The sequence below is a fragment of the Temnothorax longispinosus genome, chromosome 2, assembly GCF_030848805.1.
Source record: "Temnothorax longispinosus isolate EJ_2023e chromosome 2, Tlon_JGU_v1, whole genome shotgun sequence".
In the NCBI taxonomy this organism is placed as follows: domain Eukaryota; kingdom Metazoa; phylum Arthropoda; class Insecta; order Hymenoptera; family Formicidae; genus Temnothorax; species Temnothorax longispinosus.
Window position 1 is genome coordinate 13,574,071 of NC_092359.1, and position 19,486 is coordinate 13,593,556.

Here is a 19,486-nt window from a genome sequence, read left to right on the forward strand (position 1 = left end):
GCAGCGCGGCGCGGTGCAGCGCGATCGTCGAATGGCGCGGCTTGGCTCACGTAATTAGAATATCAATTAATAATCGGGATTAATTAATTCCGCGATTATCGATGTACGTCGCGACGCGACGTGAGCTTTCGTCATCCGCGCGTTCGTGTGCGCGCACACGTACGCCTGTGTCGAAGATGGAGACGGCAGATTAACTCGCGCGAATGTGTATACGGCTCATGTCACTTTTTTTTGTCCTTGATGAGTCCAACGACATTCGTCGCGCGCGTTTATTACACCGTTGTCGTCGTTACATTAATTACCTCGCTCTGATGCGGCTCTGTGCGCAACCGGTCCGCAATTGATACCAAAGTTAATTTCCTTTTGAGACGGACGTCTCGGGCTTATCGCGGATATCGCGAGGCATAATTTACATAGATAGACAACTATTTGTAACAGTTATATATATATATATATAAAAGCTGTTAATAGTTATCCATTCATGCAATTATAGCATGTAGTATATACAGCGCTCAACTTATCGTTCGATGCAAACGTCTCTGATGATTCATGATCAGCTATGGGCAGCACTCGTATATGCATAATGCACTCACGATGCATTGCAATTCCGATATTTGCTGTGCTAAAATTAGAAAATTCTATTTGCAGAATTCTATTCCGACTATAATACTCCTCGTAGAATTGTTGGATTCTATCTTTGACGCGCGAAATATTTATTTCCAATTAACCCCCATGCGCTCCTCGGCTGATGTTTCATTCATGACTTCACTGAGTGAAGATAAAATTGTAACTTATTATACAAGACGGCAAAGTTAGATCTTGCGAAACCTTCTCCCTCGTTCAAGAATAAACAATTGAGTAAATTGAATTATGATGGAAGATGGCACGAATATAATCTTTCTCGGAATATCGATATTCGTATTGGACAAAGAAGGAAAGTTCGGTGTTTTCGAAGGCAAGGAGTATCGGAATAAAAACCCGCAAATAAGACGGCAATCGTATCGAAAGTAACGATCAACGTCCATGCGTGCCGAGCCGGGATTAAAGCCGTTTTCGACGAGGAATCTCATCGCGCGTGAGGGAGAGCGTTCGACGAACGCGTATATCTCCGCGATGCAGACGAGCGGAAAAGTGTCCGTCGATCTCGCGAGATAACGAGTACGCGCTCGGCCGCGTTTACCTGCGCTTTACCTGCGTTAACGTGGCTCCTCGCTTACCTGGCCGGCGAATACGCGGGATAAAGGCCGAGCACGCTCTCGCCGGTGCCTACCTTCCAGGCACCGGTAATTGAAGCTGCTCCCGGAATAACTAAGTGACAGGTGAACACCTTATACGCGAAGCGCGTACCCCGTGACAGTCGTACATACGCACTGTGTGTCCGTCCGACGCGACGGCGACGGTTCGCCGTCGCTTTAGAGAGACGAAATATAAAAGCTTAGGTACACGGTAGAGAGAATAAAATGTAATCTTGGCAGTACGAGACGAGACGATGCTCAGGAGAAGTAGCCAATCAGCGGGCGAATATGATTGAGGAATGAAATATGGAGAGGTAGAGAAGTAGTACTCGATGAAAATACTTTAATGCGTTGCGATCCGATTGGAATTAAAGTACCAGAGTAATCCTGTAGGAAAATAAAAATACTGTACTTCGACCGACAGTCGTCGGCCATTGCGAGTAAAATTCCGCGAACGTGCGCCCGACTCCGAATAGTTTCATCCATTAACAGTGAATTAAGGTTTCACAGACGACACGACATTTTCGACGGGGATTTGAAACGCGCGAGGGATCCAATCAACACCGGCGTCAGACCACTTTCTCGTCGATCTCGGCTCATTCCCGGCGCCCAACACTGACGGGGACAAATTCCCAATCGCGCGTTACCGTCGTGCATTAAACTCCGCGGGGTAATATATCAGGGAATAAATCGTTGAACGTGTTGGAAGCTTTTATAGGATTTTTACAACATGCGCGTCCGTGAAATACTGGCATCGATGGAGGGCGCGGTGAAAGAGAGAGATAGAGGTAGCAGTTGCGAGGGGTGAGGAGTGGTTAAACTGAGTGTAAATCCAGGTATCGTTGGTGTGAGCGGAGAAAAGGAGAGAGAGAGAGAGAGAGAGAGAGAGAGAGAGAGAGAGAGAGAGAGAGAGAGAGAGAGAGAGAGATAAAAAGGGGCGAGAGAGGGTTGTTCAGCGGGGATGAAGCGTCTGGCTCATCCTGGGGGATGCAGCGTGCGGAAGGGGGACGCCCGGGTTTTCGCGTGCGTGTGGATCCGCCAATCGGGCTTCAGGACCGCCCGCGATCGCCATGGCAACCCCGGGGGTTGAGGCGATTACGAAACGGGGGTAACCCGATTAAGCGTCGCGACGCCGCTTCTGGAGGCAACGTCTGGGGACGTAACGAGGTGGCTTTCGGGAGTAGGGTAGGAGAAAGGGTAGGCCCAAAAGTACGATCTGTCCGAAAGGGGTTGCTCTCTCTATTTGCCCTCTTAATCACTCGTTAAGTGCCGCGACCCCGATGTGGTCCCCCGAGCACGCAGCAATGAGTTTGTCCTTGCTTTTCTGCCTCTCGATTGGTCAGCGGTGAATAACAACCTTGAGATGGTCTCGAGGGGTGAGGTGTTTAATGCTGGGTTAAAGGCGAAATATTTCGGTTTGGGGTGTTGTTTAAATCATTTAGATTTAACACGGCGCGAGAACAACTCAAGAATTTACTACGATAGTAACTTGGCCAACTTTCTCTCTCTTTTCAAATTTAAAAGAATAAAATTTACTTCAACTTAAGTTGATTTGTATTAATTAGAATCATACTAAAGCTTAATATGTTACTTTAAAAAGTTAACAATTAATCTAAATTAAATAATTTTTACGTAAAAGCAACGATGCATCTTCAATGTATTTTCATTGTATCTTTAATGTTATAAAAATATCAGCATAAGAATCCCATACGTTGGTAACTAAATGCAATGAATTTATGTTATTTATCCCATTCATATTATAATTTTCATCATAATGGCTTCGAAACCGTGAAATCATACGCTTCGTTTCATCTCGCTGCGGAAGTTCACCGTGTCGGGAGCTAATGCGGGTCTTGTCAAAACCGCGCAGCCACGCGAGACGTTAGACAAATATCCCCCGTTTCAACTTTTGATCCACCCCTTTTATCGCGCGTGTGTGTCCTCTCGTGTCACAATGCTGATTTTCCGCGTAGATAGCTTCAAAATGGTGCCCATTCAACCCTTTTCTCACGAACGGCGCGTATATCTAACAGTCAATTCCAGGACAATGCTCCGATCGAGTTTGTCGTCGTCCCTCTCCTTCCCGCGTTTCTTCCCCCTTTTCTTCCAGAGCCGGCGACACGTACCATTGTAACCGGATACTCCCGTTTAGGGGTGGCTTCTTGATACATCGGGGGGTTGACCGGGCTTATAACTAGTTGCCACTTAATTTGGCAAACCTGGCAAGAACGAGGGGTTCGATTCGCCCCCCTGTCTCTCAGCGGAGGGATTGGCCCGCCGAGATCGATTGACGGATACGTCGGTATTCGCATGGGACGGCCACGCTCGAATTACCTCTCGTTGAAACGTCGCGTATCTTCTGCCTTCATCGGGTTCGTCGAAGAATTATCTTCCGCGGCGCGTTCCCTCCACCGAAACGATCGGAAATCTTTAACTGCACTTTCTCTCAATAGGTTCTCCTGTTTATCGTGAACCGAGCATCTCAAAATATCCGAGCTCATTCTTTAATAATCATGAATTTTTAGACTCGATTATTTTGTATGTTATTTTATATATGAAATCAAATCTGCTGTTCTTCCTTTAAATGTTCATTTTCACGACGACTTTTATAAATAAAGCATAGTTCAGACTTAACACTTAACAATTTTGTATAACTTTTAGTTTGAGATAATTGAGATAATTTCTTCTGACTCAACTTTTTTGGAAAGGATTAATTCAAGTACACATCCTAAGCCACAATGATATATTGGAATTATTGCGTTATGTGATCATGTTAGATTCTTGAAAAACTAACCGCAGCGAAATCATTGATGTTTCAGGTGAAAGTATGGTTCCAGAATCGGCGGACGAAACACAAGCGGATGCAACAGGAGGAAGAGGCGAAGGCCCAACAGCAATCAGGTGGTGGAGGTGGCGGGGGTGGGGGTGGAGGTAACGGTGGCAATGGAAACGCTAACAACAACAGTAACAGCAAAAACACTCATCACGTCAGCAAATGGCAGCAGGAGACTGGTGACTATCATCATGAAGAGGAAGAGGAAGAGGAGCACATCGATCCAGAAGCCGACGAGTGCTCGAGTGGCTCTGAAGCGTAGCTAGACGTTCTCTGCCTGGATTAGGATCCAGGATTGAACAGATTGTCCTGAACAGACTCCAATGAGAATTAGATCGAGATGGAAACCATCCCAGAGAATCGCGACACACTGATCGACTTGATTTGTTCGAGTTCCAGTTGAGCGTCGAAGGATTGGATTTATTTTGAAATCGCAGCGTCTACGATCGTGTTAGCGTTATGCGCAGGAGGTAAATAGCAGTGAGTGAATTCTTATGGAATAGTCATCGCGCGGTGATCTTCGTATCGAATTACGCAGTCGAGGCTTCGGGTACGAATCCCGTTGTGAAAGAAAAATCGGAAATTTCGGAATTGGTCGCGTCGCCGGCCGGTTGACAGCGACGCCGGTTTGACAGCGATTAGCGGCAATACGGTACTCGTATTGCGACTGAAAGTCATCGAATATGAGAATGGCTGGACAGTTTTAAAGGTTTTAAAAAGAAAGACGAGAGAGACCTTTTCGTCAACGTAACCGCCGAAGAGAATTTGTCGAATTCTATTCCGAACTTGTGCCAGATGGGTCAATAGAGTAAATATACTGTTGTAGGGGGTCCAGTCATTTTGATATTTTTAAAAATATCGAATTGGTAAGACACCTGTCACGGGTTAAGGGAGATTTTTAGGTTTGAACGCTGGCTGAAGTAATATTTCTCGTAATAAATTCTTTACAGTAATTTAAATAAGACGTTTATTAGCATCCTATTTAAATTACTGTAGTTACAAAGTTACAAAGTTAAATCGATTTAAGTAGAGGAGGCTTTTACTATTTCAACGGAAGCTGTGTTTTAAAGCCGACAAACAATCGGCGCGCAGTTTACTGAGTTTGGGAAAAAGTATACCAAATTTACACAGAAATAATATTATTATTAGGCTATAATCTAACCTAACCAAGATACAGCTCGGACCGTAAATAGCATTTTGTTCTAAATTAATTTGTTTCCTCTTCTAAATATTTTTAAAACTTACATATATCATACTTTATATATTTCGAGATACAAAAGTTGAATCTGTGGGTGTGAAATATCGTTCAATTCTATTCTTTCACGACTAATGCAATGATTTCACACGTACGTACATGAAAGTAATACATAAAATATATGAGCTCGATGAAAAGGACTCTATATCGTATGTTTATTCGTCGATAGGCGACGCTACGAGGCAGAAGTGTCTTTTATTCTTTTCTTCTTTAGACCGGAATCACGATATAGTTCCTCAGGATCTCAGTTTCGCAGCGTTGCCGAAGGCCAAGGAACAATTGCGGAAATTCGTAAATATCGTCGCGATTAGAGCGAGACGTTCTCAGGCCAAACTGTCTTATAACGAGTTCAGAAGAAGCGATGGAGAAATCGAAAGCGTCTATCGGAAACTGACTAATGGAGGCATTGTTTGCCGGAGACGACGAAGCTAAATGGACACGCTTCCGGCGGAAAGCGGCGAGATGCTCGCTATCGAGAACGATCGATGCCAACTTTAACAAGGCGAATCATTTTTTGGTTGACTGGTCGAATCGGAATTGTAGACATTTTTGCGACTTTAGGAGGAAAAGTACTTTTCATTTAATAAAAGCTTACTTTCCGTTTTCTTGCTTCATAAATTTTTCTTTAACTAAACTTTTAACTGGAAAGCCGTTCGCAATAGTTACTTAGAAAGTTGCACGCAATGTGGTTCAAAAGCGATTGTTATAACTTAGAAAAATGGTCTGAAATGAGGCTCGATCGTTCGCTATGATACATCGAGGTGATACGCCGATTGCCATCGGAGTGCGCCATTTACGTTTATTGCAATTATATATTTCTTGCCATACAAAACAATTCGCCATAAAGATTAACTTGCGTCGGGCGGTGTAAATAAAGTGTAGCACAAGAGTGAGCAGTCCTGGAGCCTTTCCCAGGAACATCCTGACGCTTCTCGTTTTCGAGAATGTGAATGTAAATAGATAAACTGAGAAAAGGCGTACGAAATACACTGAATACATGTTTGTATGCAGAAGCGTAAGTAAAAAAAAAACGAAACTTGACAGAGAGTGCCAAACTTCGTAAACCCCTAGCGAGAGAAGAATCCAGTGTAAACGAGTTGTATTTGCAATTGTATTTAAGTCGTTATTCTACGCGAGCGAGCAGTATTTCTTTCGTCGATCGATGTTTCGAGATATGTACTGACAGTTTAAATTATTATTACTAATGTTATAGACCGAGATTCCGTTGCGCCATAACGGAGCCGTCGCAGTAGTAGAATATCAATCTCGGAATCATTATATTGATGTATCGACATATTACCTCGATATTTTAATATTATCGAACAGCGCGTTACATGAGTCTCAGGCCGGTATTTACAATCCATTCTTACTTTAAGACCGTCTTAAGTAATGTCTTAAGATGCTAATATGGTCACTTTATTCGCTGGATGGAGTCTTTAAGACTGTCTTTGACCAGACTTAAGACGATCTTAAATATAATATCTAACTATGAATACACACACACCGGTCTCAGACTTTAATTCGATAAGTTTTCTCATCAATTTCATCAAAAACCTATTCCTCAAGAAAGAGACGTCGAGTTTCATGCAGGAAACACACATGTCTACTCCGCTTAAGAATCCGGCCGGTTGTGGCGCAAGGATTTTCGCTTGTAAATAATCCTGTAAATAGCAAATTGTGATTTTACTCGACGTGCAGAGCCATAGAATTGTACGACCATCGAATGACTCAGTTCGTGTTCTCTAGCAATATAGCGAAATAAATTAAACCACCCATGAAAACGTTCTGCTTTTATCTCTCCAGTAACCTGCGAATCCTTAAAATCTTCTTCGCTATAAAAAAAGCAAAGAATTGTGTGTGCTGCGTGAAATTAGATATAATAAAACCAAAGATATTCCAATATCGTTTTTAATGCAAGGAGATATGGAAAGAGCTGTGTTGGAAATTTTTCACGCGCATTTCTGTATGTTGTATACGGTAAAGAAAAAGGAAAGTTAAAAAATTCTGACGGTATCCAGATGGCAAATTTGATGCTGTGAACACCGACTCGAGCTTGTATTTTCGAGGCGATACCTCGCGTGCACATACTTATACGCGCAGAGAGTTCCGACGAAATTGTTTGTTTTTCGCATGCGGTAATTTCTCGCGTAGCGTATTATTTTAGAAGGCAGTCCCGTATGCGAAAAATTGAATAATTTTCGCCGTCGGATAAGTCAATAAGGAAACTTGCGCCGCGGTAATTCCTGAGTACGCGACATTATCGCAACGGCCGACCGTAATTACCGGGACGCGCGCAAAGGGGTGTCTTCGCGCCGCAAATTGTTTTTCGCGAGGGCACCGTCGCGTCGGGTGTCGGGTCCCCGCGCGCCGACAACGTGAGGCCTCGACGACGAGAAATCGCCGGTACCTATCCATATGCGGCCTGCCGCGTCTGCGGGAGCGATCCTTGTCGATAATCGCTTTATAATCGCCGCTTCCAAAAGGAATAATTTACTACGTCGGACGTGGAACTCTCTTTCGTTCCCCCGTAATTAAACACGGCGGATCTCTCCTTTCGTGCCCGGAACAACGGATGTGCGGACGCGGCCAATGTCGGTAGATCCTACTCGGAGATTCGCTATCATTCACCCTTATTATTTTCGTCGGCGTCGGTACGAAGAGATAGTTACCCCCGAAAAATTAATCGCCGCTTTTATTCAATACTCTTTATTTGTGAATTTTTTACAAAATTTGATATCGATTTTTCATCGACAGAAATGTTGGGGGGTTTCACGTTATTAATGCTTCAAAATCTTTAGGAAATTTATGCGAAATTGTGAGGCTGTGTGGGTCGACAATCTGGAGAATTTTAAGAGAGTCAATTTCAGAACCTTTCTCATTATATTATACATCGTGATGCATTTAAATTTCATGACATCGACACGTGGTGTTGTAAGGCAGAATTCATAATTTACTCAATGAAAATTAATAGCACGGTGGTAACGTGACTTGTAGGCCATTATCGACATATTAATCGGTTCATGCTAATGAATTTGTAAATTGAAAGTACGCGCAGTTATATAAATACAGTTATATATACGGGTTCGCAAACCTGTAGGACGAAATAAGATTTCACAAGAAAAAAACGAGAGAGGGGAAGTTACACGTAACAAATTATACGATAACAACATAAAGTAAAAAGTCTATAAAGTGAATTTTTACAGATCCATTTTTTTAATCTCTGTTATTGAGAAGTCGGATAATCAAACTATAACTCTTTTTTAAAAAAATTGACGGCATGTTTAAAAAAATCCTGTTGCTATATATCTTTCTTAATACAATTATTTAATAAATATCTTTGTGTACTGCGTAAACCGTAAATGAATATAAATGCGGCTACAGATATCTCCTCATGCAATTTCAGTATGACACATTTAATGAAGTTTTAACGAAGTACGACGTACTATAAATTTATTCTCAACATCTCCATTGCAAATTCCTTCAAAATCACCGTGTTCCCGCGGCTATTAATCATTAATTGTCTCATTGCGTATTCGACGGGGACTCGTTTCGACGGACCGGAAAAGGAGCCAACGATCGCCAAGATTACTTGACCGATTTCTACGTCGCGCGCTCGCTTATCGATCGATCAATTAAGCGGCCAAATTAAAAGCGCGCGCGCGCGCGCGGCAATCGCCGGGATACAAATCGTACGAGTGCTAATGAAGCGCATTAATTGGAATGTTGACCGGGGCTCGTTAATTAAATGGCTCACGGGCCGTGGTAACCGTCGTGAAGGCGTGCGATCGATCGGATCGATCAGTGATCGATAATAATTAATAGATCTCATTGTTCGCCGGTGCGCATTTTCTTCTGATCCTCGCGTCCACGAAGATTTTTTCTGGACGATTCAGCTTTCATTAGCACGGACGCGCGGGGTTCGTAATCGTTTATCCGCAAATTAATACAACGTATCGGTTAAGCGTGCTTCGCGCTTCGTAAGTTCCTAGTATACCGATTTTTCGACGTACTCGTTAAACGCGAATTTACGACGCGGCCATAAGCGTCGCTCTCGCGATATTACACACGTTTTAAAATGTCCGATAGGGAGGACTTCCGCGGGAACGCGCGTTTTTACGACAAACGATATTCACAAGCGGAAACTTGATCGGACGCAATATGCGTGATTGTGTTAGATCGACGTGATAAAGTTGTCGCCGTTAGTATAGGTAGGTACTCGGAATGCCACGCGCTGTCTCTCGCGCCCGAGACGATCTTAATCGCGCCCGAGCGCTATTGCGATAACGGCGCGGTTTAAAAATTATCGTGCGAGCTCTATCGCGAGCCGCGCACGGCGGAGCCTTATCGTATTTCGCGTGCCGGTAAATGAGTTAAAATAATACGTTTCATTAAGTCCCGCGGGATTAGTTTCGCTGTTACGAGCGTGCCGGCAGATAAGCCGGCCGGATTACATGCGCGCATAGGACGCAAGTGCACGAGGGAGGATACGCCGCATTCTTGCGAAAGTTGAGTTGTTCGCATGCACAAATTGTTGTTTGCCGTAGGGTCACGCGTCAACTTAGCGCCAACGCCACCGACGAGTTTCAGCGACGCGACGGTCCGGGTCCCCTCGAACACAGGCGCGATTCACACGCGCGATATCGGGTTACCATGTTTTATACGATCAGCTATTTAAAAAAAAGGGAAAATCTCTCTTCTCTACATGAAATGAACTATGTTGTTTTGTTCTTCCTTGCTCGCATCGTCTTTCTCCTTCAATTAGAGATCGGGTTTGATTAAGATATATTAAATTTGAAGTATAAGAGAGTATGTGTCTCAATTTTCTTTTAAAGAATGGGATAAATTTCAAGAGTCTCACGAGTCTCACAGTCATGAATCGGAGCGATTTAGGCGTATTTATCAAGCCGCAATTCACGCAATTGATACCTCGTTTGCCTCTCCGATGGGGTAACGCCTACGCCAATGTGCGAGGGGTAGAACAGAGACGTGTTCGGTTTGTTGGGCGAAGAGCGCACCACGTAAGGCCCGCGGCGCAGGTGAGGAGAGTGGCCTGGCGGCCGAGGAGGAGGCAGACAGCAGCGGAGGAGGCGGAGGTGGCGGGAACGGAAAGGAGGGAAGGGAGAGACAGAGCTCGGAAGGGGTGGGGGAACGTCCGAGGGTTCAGAACTGCTAATTATGTAAATTGCCGGTGTTGCAAATTACCCTCACAGTTTGCGTTCATTCTGCACACAATCCACGCGGTCTCCGCACACCTCGCATGGAATCCATCCACTTGGATACTGTTACTTCCTCCGGCGAGGAGGAGAGAAAGGGAGGAACGGAGGAGGAGGAGGAGGAGGAAAAAGAGGAGAGGAGAGGGAAGATGGCGGCGGTTAGAGCGAGATGGATGATCTCCCCGAGGACGGAGCGAGAGCCTCTCTCGTTCGGTGCCTCCTTCTTACCTCTCATTCATCATCACTAGTACTTGACGATGCGCCGGTACCAGTATCCGCTAACAGATACCGATGTCGGACAGCTCCTAGCGAGCGATCGCCAACGTTTTCATCTCGGGTGTCGCATTACCGTGAACGGGAAACGCGAACCGTCTAAGGGAAAATAGAATAAATATCCGACACGCGCGAATCCGAGAACGACAACAATAAAGTATCTGGAGGATAATGAGATAAATAATTAAAAATTCGATTTGCTACGCGATATTAAAAACGTGATAACAGCCAGATGATTGTTCTCTACGACATTGGACGTAGGAATATTGTAAAAGTTAAAAAAAAATCTATCCTGGTATTCAACTGTCACTATACTCAGGCTCTACCTTTCAACTTCGTTTCGCGTAAATTCAACAATGTATCGTCCGTTAACCGTTTGCACGTCACGAAGAAAAAGACACGAAAAATACGGACAGGACGAATTATATTTCTGGCACTTATATCTGACATTACATTTGCAGTTCCAATCCGCAATTTGTCTTGTCAATCGTGAACGAGATGGATAACGAGAGAGATCCACTATGCGTGCCGCAATGTTGCGACTGTCAAAATCGAACGTTTTTGTCGAGCCAGACGGGTGAAACAGATGCAAATTCGTCCTGCGAGACATAAAGAGACAGAGAGATATAGAAAGGAAGAAAAAGAAAGGAAGACAAAATTGAAGCGAAGGAGCAGGGGGAGAGAAGTCGCAAGCGAGGGAAGAAGAAGAAGTATTCTCTTGCGACCTTTTTTCTCCTTCATCAAAAACCGGTACTCAACCGGGCACGGGATACGTAACTCATGGCGAAACGGACGGCCGGCCGTCGGAAAAGTTAGCGGAACGACCGTTTTCATTTACTACGCGAGTCGCGCAGATGACAGCAATTGGATCGCGCGGGACGCAACATCGTCGAAGACGCAACTGCAGGCTGTGCAATCGCGTGACTACGATGAGTTTTACTTCGTTCGTGCTGCAGGTGACGCGAACTTAGTTGCATATCACGAGGAACGGATAGCGCTTGGTATAGTACGCTTGGAACGAATATGACGATATGAGGGACGGTATCACGGGGAGTATCGCGCAAAGCGATCGTGTATGCAAATTTGTGGATGGCGCGCGTATTATGGTACGCTATAATTAATGTATGTCAATGAGCGCGTTAACGAGGCACTTATGGTACGCCGTGCGCATTGTTGGGAGAAGCGAAAATACGTGCACGGCGCAAAACGCGGCATTACGATGAGAATTTATAGCTTCGGCGAATTCAGGTCGACCTGACTGTGGGCTAAACTGCAAAGATAAGGTCGCGAGACGATTAATTACAATTAGAGCGAGCCTTGTACGGTGGTATGAGGAGAGAGAGAGAGAGAGATAGAGAGAGAGAGAGAGAGAGAGAGAGAGAGAGAGAGGGAGAGAGAGAGGGAGAGTAACCTACACGACGTGGACGGATACATTGTCATTTAAATTTGGCGCAGGAGGTGTTTAACGACACGAAACGTCGTTCAGCACCGCTGAACGAAACAAGCTACGTAAATTAGGGAAGATAAGTGGTCGCGCAGGCCACAGGATGAAGAAGTTCGAACACGCAGGTCTTCTACCTTCTGCAGGAAGTGCTTGATGCCCGAACAATTGAAGAGTCGTGTATCTCATCTTTGTTCAACCGCCTTCAATTGACTTTTACTGATTTCGCGTTCGTCGATATTTCACGGGTACAGAAGAGATGGTGACGAGCTGTAACAACAATAAAAATTAATTACATACTCAATATAAATTTAACGATTTTTTTCTCTGTATTTTTTTCTTACCTCTGTTTCTTTTGTGTATATATATTTACATATCTGTATACTGACTTATAAATTAATAACTTTCGAAAGTATATAATATAGAATTAAAGTCATTGAAAGTGCAATCAATGTACTTTAACGTTAACTCAGAATGTAAATCGTTGGTTCAAGATTGTACGATAATTACGCTTCGTAATTACCATCTGTCCGCGCGGGATTATCGCGACTGAACGTTTAGTCGAGAGACGGCGGGACCGAATTTTACATCGCGCGCATCAGACCGGCGTAACATTAAGTATCACATAGGAGATGTCAGCCAATAAAGTAGAACGTGCACACGAACAAATCGTTTAATCCAACTCGAGGCCGATCGAGGTAATGACGGCCATAAACTGCAGCGCCGAACAGAGAGCGCTCCAAGGTTCCTGGACCCAAACGGAATTGGGCCTGACAGGCGAAATAGGCCCGAAATCCCGGGGCATGTATACCTGCCCCCCACTACGTCCCTCTCGCTCCGTCACTTGTCTCACGCGCCCGTTCCCTCTTCCTTCCTCCTGGGCCCGCCGAGCCCTCCTGGGCCCACGACTTGGATGCCACAAGCCTGGGATCCCAGATGGAGGATCCGGTTCCAGGAACCGAGCGTGTAAAACACCGGTTAAAGCCGTGCTTTCCAAGTCGGAATCGATGGGAAAACAATGGCCCGACAGGTCCTAAAATGTTCTGACAAATGTTCCACGCGTGTCGCGGGGCCCGTCCGGGGCGCGGGCGCGGACGCGGGCCAGCGTCTCGAATTTTTCTTTTCCGCTTGTGCGAAACTTCGTGTCTCGGCATCAGCATCGTAATTGTATTGTATCGGTCAAGCGGGATAAGGAATGTGCGCGGTTGAAAGTAAACACCGAAATTCGCGACATCGGACCTGACGCTTTCACCGGTCCTGATTTTTTTTAGAGGGAAAATATAAAACAGAAAATAATGCAAATATTAAAATAACAAAGCATAGACAACGCAAAATTCTTGTGTGTGGTTGCACGTGCATTTTATTTAACTCATACTTATATATATCAACCGTCGCGTAACAATTTCGTGTCTCAACCGGATCGATAGGTAATCCGCGCTCGAACAAAATCTTTTGGACGAAAGTCATTCGATATCCTGAGACTTTCTCGACGAAAGATCTGCGACTGCGATTCGCGGCGCTAATAAGTCACCCTACCAGGCCGATATCTCTCTGGGCGTTGTTTGCATTTGAATAACACGCGAGCGACACGAACCTTTTTCGCGGATGTGTGCCACGAAATAAATAAATCCACGGGCCGATGAGGACTGAGGAGGCGATAGGACCACCGAGTCAACCAGATAACAACGCTCGTAAAGTCCAAATTAAAGTTGAATTAAGCGGCCGCGGCAAAATCTGTCGATCGATCGTCTCTCGCTATCGAACGACCAATTCCCTGGATCTCCTCCTGTTACATTTCCTTACGTCGAGAGTCCCGGCTTCTCTCGTTCGCCTCGTTATACGACGCAGACGTCAGGCCAGTCCCCGCGCCTTCTTCCCTCGTCTTTGTGATCGATCGATCGAGCGGCCGAACACGTTACCGATTAAACGAGTCGCGCGCCGTTCGCAAATTAAGCATGTAAGACGAGTGAACGTACGATCGCCGGTGCGATGTACATTGAGACGTTCGATTTTCTTGGAAATTAATCGCCTAATTATTAGCAGGTACGTGATTATTTTGTTGAACGTTATTAAATGCTAGTTGGCTAATACATCTGCACATCTGATGGCTGTCACGATCAGTTCGTTCCGATATTCGAGCTAAGGAAACTTGAAAAATCTTTGGGTTTGTCGAAGTCAATTATTTTATCTGTACATCAGATTTATATATATAAGCATAAACTTGTGATGAAACAGACAGTGTAATCAAATATGTACTCTAAGAAAAGAGTATATGCAATTTCTCGCTATCATCGCAATCAAACGTGATTGCACCGGCTAGACTAGTATTCTAACAAGTTCCCATCGAGGATGCATTCATAATTGAACAAATGAACGTTGTGGCATTCCTCGTTTCGCTCAGAGTCCTTCCTGAACAACAACCTCTGTCATTTCTGTCATTCGATTTGAGTGTTTGCAGAAAGTGGGATCAAACACCATAGAGTCCCGGAACGAGGAGAGTAGCCTCGAGAGGTCAATCGCTCGTGGATTCGACTCGTTGCGAAATAAGCGCGCGCACGTTGAGTCGAGAAAAACAAGTATTATCAGCGTAATTAGAAGGATTTCTTGGAAAATCGATGGATGCGATTGAGAAAGCGCGAATAAAGGAAAGAATTGAAAAATACGCAGTAATTATTTTTTGCAAACGTCAAAATTTGAGGAATATTGATATATTTCATGAAGACGATATTTCATGATTTGTAACATAATTTAGCTTCAAAATAAAAGTTTTTGTGTTGTGTTAAATACAAAAATTTTTCCAAAGACTACAGTAAAGAAGCATGACTGAAGAGCGCAAAGCAGAAGGTGAAGGAAACGCAAAAGAAGAAGAAGAAGAAAGAGGAAAAGAAGGAGGAAGAAAGAATGCAGAAATAGAAGGGACGACGGTGGAAGCGATGTGTGTGGGTTCAGCGCAGGGGTGTCGGGTTACCAATGAAATAGTGGTACCATTTTGTTTACATTATTGTCGGGGGTGTGCACTGGCCGGGTGTGGGTATAAGGAGGCGCAAGCGTGTCCGATACGAACGCGTGTGTTACGCACACCGATCGCAACACCGATGTAGCGTGTCCGAGGTGAAGAATCACGCTTGCGCACGATCAACGCTCGCGCGCCGTAAGAATTATCCTTCGGCCCTCGACTCGGCTCCGAGGGAGTAGTCCTTGATTGGACCGATCCCTCCGCGAAGATACTGTATTTTCTCAACGTTTCGTTCTCCACGAAACCAGATGGCCGACGAGGGTACCGAGAGCTCTTCGTTCCGACTGGATGACACGTGTAAAACTACGTGCAGCTTTGTTTCTTTGCCGATTTAACGTAGATTAGATTGACTGGATCACGCGGTTGGTCCTCGTATCTTCAAATATATTGTCTTCGTCATCCTTTGCGCCCGATTATCTCGTCAGCATATCTTATATCTTCAGACGTGGAGAAAGAGATGTTTATAAAATTTGCAACACATTTGTTTGTTCGCCAATTTATTATATATCCTCTTTGATGCATTCAAGCTTTTTTCTGACAATGCCAGTTTTGCGGAAAGGTAGCAAAAAATACACTTTTATACTGATTATATTAATTAGTAAAAATATGAGAAAACTTTTCTAGACTTTTAAAAAATAATGATGATAATATAAATAAATATGATATACAGTAATTACAATGTACATGCACTCGGTATTATCGGTATTTCAAGAAGTAACAATGTCGAGATACAGATTACAGGTTCAATCGCTTGCTCGGTGAAAGAACACTTCCGTCAGCGACGCAATCAGCATTGTTTCCAGGATTTTTTGCGGCGGGTAATTCGCCGTCGCTGAATACGGCCGGCATTACCGCTGCGGGAACAGAAGCGGCACTCGTAGAAATGCAAATTCCGGGAGGAAATCCAGGGTGGTGAGATAGCACTGGGAAGAAGCGATGAGGTGATGGAGGAAAGTAAGAAGTAGGAAGGAGAGGGAAGGAGAGAGAGAGAAAGAGATAGTCGCGAGGAGGTTATCTGGGCAAACATGTGGTTATGCCGGGCCGAGGTTGGCCCAGGTTATGATAGGTTCGCGTGGTTGGCCCACATTAGACAGATCCACGGATCGAGATCTCGAATCGTAGAAATCCCCCTTCGTTCCCTTCCTCCTCCTCGCCGGAACGATACTCGGTTATTAGACGTTACGCGCGGCGGTACCTCACGGGGGCCTATGCTTCTTCTTCGTCTTCTTCCACGGCTTTTATGCCACAGGCCTGGCGACCTCGATGGTCTCTCGACCGGCGACCTATCGATGGTATATCCCTCGCATGGACGAGGGAATCGTGCCGCAAATCGTGTAATTCCGATCCTCGGCTCAATTCTACGATTCCCCCGTCGTGGCGCAAATCAAACGTAGAAAATCGCGGGACACTTATATACCGGCGCGGAGACTGTCTTCCGGATCGAGACAGTTCTCAGGTACGAGATCAAGTATCGAAGCCGCGTTTCTAGTCCCGTGAGAGTACCCTTCGTCTCGGATAATCATCGACGGGTCAATCATTCGAGCGATTGATGGATGTCGTACCTTGCTATGCGGATACCCTACGTAGATCTTATCGATCTTTTTTCTTTTTTCAAGCCTATTAGTGTTCTTTTATATTCCGGACCGTCATCGCTTCGAACTTTTAAATCTTCAATACTGTATAATTTAAGAATCATGCATAAAGATCAACTAGGGGAATAAAGGTTTGTTTGCATTTCCAAGATTTAATTCAAAACCGCTTTCAGCGCCAAATATTCACCGGATGCGTACGGGGAACTACTTATAGAGGGGTTCATTCAGAATCGGCAATCACACGGGGAATTTCGCTGGTTCTCCGGGTCACCCACACCAAGTCCCTCCGATCGACTCGATTCACTTTATTCGATCGCTGGCGGGCTCGCGCGATCCCAGCACACCTTGGGTTGCCTTCTGACGATCGAGTAACCGTGCAGACGGGTTACGAACTGCTATAAAAACTCGCGCACCCGGTCAATGACTAGAGAACGTTGTCCTGGATGACGTTTTCTCTCCGCAACGCGATCGAGGATTTAAAATCGGAATCGATCCTATCATTGACCGATGTTCAAGTAACTTTGAAAATTTCTCATCGATTATAAATCATTAAAATGGACCTAAGAATCCAAAGATGTATAAGATAATTCGTGTTTAGAGAGTTTATTAATTTTTAGCATTTTTAAATTAGAGATTTAATCGTAATTTAATTTTTATCTTGTCTTAATTTAGCTTGTATATATAAGATTTTAACTTGTATATATAAGATTTAACTTTAATCTTAGAAATTTTTCAGCTTGCTTCTCGGCAAGTAACGCGTGAATCACGACTCCCCCTCCCTCTATTTATTTATCTCTTTTTCTGTTTTTTTCTGCTTTGTCTTCTCCTGAACCCGAACGCGTCAATGTGTCCGCTCGCATGGATGTACGTCCACGAACCCGTGGCTACGAGCCTCACCGTAATTACGCGGGGCGACTATTCATTAAACTGATTACACCTTATTCCTTCTGCACTCCCTCGCCCGGCTCTCGCTTCCTCGCTGCTCTGGCCTCTTCCACGGGCGCTTCTCTCGTCGCCGAGAGAGGAGTCGAGAAGCGCCGTTTTTGTTCTCGCTGCTAGATGCAACGCGGCGACGCGACGGCGATGCTTCATCTCGTCGCGCGAACTCGACCGTTCTTCTTAACGCACGCCGTGATTGCGCGCGTTTGTATGCGTGCTGACGTTGCTGCTTGTACGTATTGCATACAGGCATATCGCGTAGTGCTGACTGGAATGCAAACAGGCACGTTGTTAGGGCGGATTTTTACGTTGCGCCTATCGCCCCTAAACGAATGTCTGCACGAGCAGCTCCGCCGAGCGGCTCGCGAACCCGCTAACATTTGAGATTCCCGTTGTAATTTATGTCGGTGAACGTATACGCGTGTGTTTGTAAGTTACAGCCTCTTATTTCGTGGCAGCGACGGGGCTTAATCGATCGGACGCGATCGTGTATCGCCGTGAGGAGTCTCGAGGCGCGATTTCGCCGAGGCACGGATTCCGAACTGGTTTAGAATCGCGCGCGTCGAAGCTAAAAGTCTGGCCTCCCGAGGAGTTCAAAGAGGAGTCGCTTGTTCTGTCGTAAGACGGGTGTAAAATCCACCACGAGAGCCCGAGTGCCCGAGTAGAACTTGCAGCAGAATTATGCCATCTCTTATTTTGGCTTCCATTAATTCTCTCTCGCCGTATTATTTTCGCGATGTCGAATCAAAGAAAGTTCAGTCAGAAGTGATACGCGCGCGCGCATTGGCGCAATCTGTCGATCGATCCTATCTGTCAACCGTGTTATCGATAACGGCATATTTGCGGGTGCGATACGCGGGCGTTACCATTATTATGACGACGTTGCGATATTGCCGCCCGTGAATAGATAGATGCATGGTCGGGCCGGTGACTCCGGTGGAAAATATTCACGCGCGTGATTTCCTCAAAGGATTATACGTATTATCGCGGACGGCTGTGGAGGTGGTACGTGAACACACATACACACACGCATACGCGCGCGTCCTAGAAGATATACTCGCCGCCATTAACATTATTATGTGCGCCCGGACTCGTCAGCGGGGATAAGTGAACGCGCACGGCTTATTAAATTGCCGGTGTAACATTACGATTTACAGGGCAATAAGAGAGTTATCTAACCGGCAAAGAGGAATCGCGGACGTAGATACACGCGCGTTAATGCCGCGTCGCGGCGACTTTCCGCCGCGCGACGCTTTCCACGAAGCGGGATGAGTCGATTTCCTTCCTCCCCTTTTTCCCTCCCACGCCCCCTTTTCCTCTACCAAACAATTATATGCGCGTTTTACGGCCGCCGGGATTTACGGTGTACGGTATTAAACGCGAGATCGCTCGACTGCGACGCGATAAATCGGAATCGCGTGCCACCCGAAAAACGCGAAGATCTACGAGATGCCAAGCTGGGCACTTTTATCTTTATCCTCGAGTTTGATCAAAGTATATAGAGCTAAGAGCTGAAATCGCGGTCATGCGTGAATTTATCGAGAAATTATCTTGATTAATACAATTTTATTTTATTTTATTTTTACTTTAAAAAAATAAAACGATGATGCTGTGGCATCAAGGAATGACCAAATTAATTAATTACAAATTTTGTCAAAACTTAACAACAGATTTAGTGGCCGTTTCTTC

General features: G+C 45.1%; 1 protein-coding gene across 2 annotated transcripts in view; it reads left to right on the forward strand.

The window, feature by feature from the left end:
- The window catches only part of LOC139808063 (uncharacterized), a 49,055-nt gene extending 41,951 nt beyond the window's left edge, over window positions 1-7,104 (forward strand). Inside the window, exons 3-4 of one of the 2 annotated variants that reach the window (XR_011730778.1) lie at window positions 4,055-4,538; window positions 5,538-7,104. Coding sequence is in view for 1 of the 2 variants with exons in the window: in XM_071769684.1 (XP_071625785.1) it covers window positions 4,055-4,330 (276 nt within the window). In the remaining variant the exon portion in view is untranslated. Of the gene's footprint in view, window positions 1-4,054 lie in introns of both variants that reach the window. The other variant, XM_071769684.1, reaches the window with a different exon arrangement.
- Window positions 7,105-19,486: the final 12,382 nt, after the last annotated feature.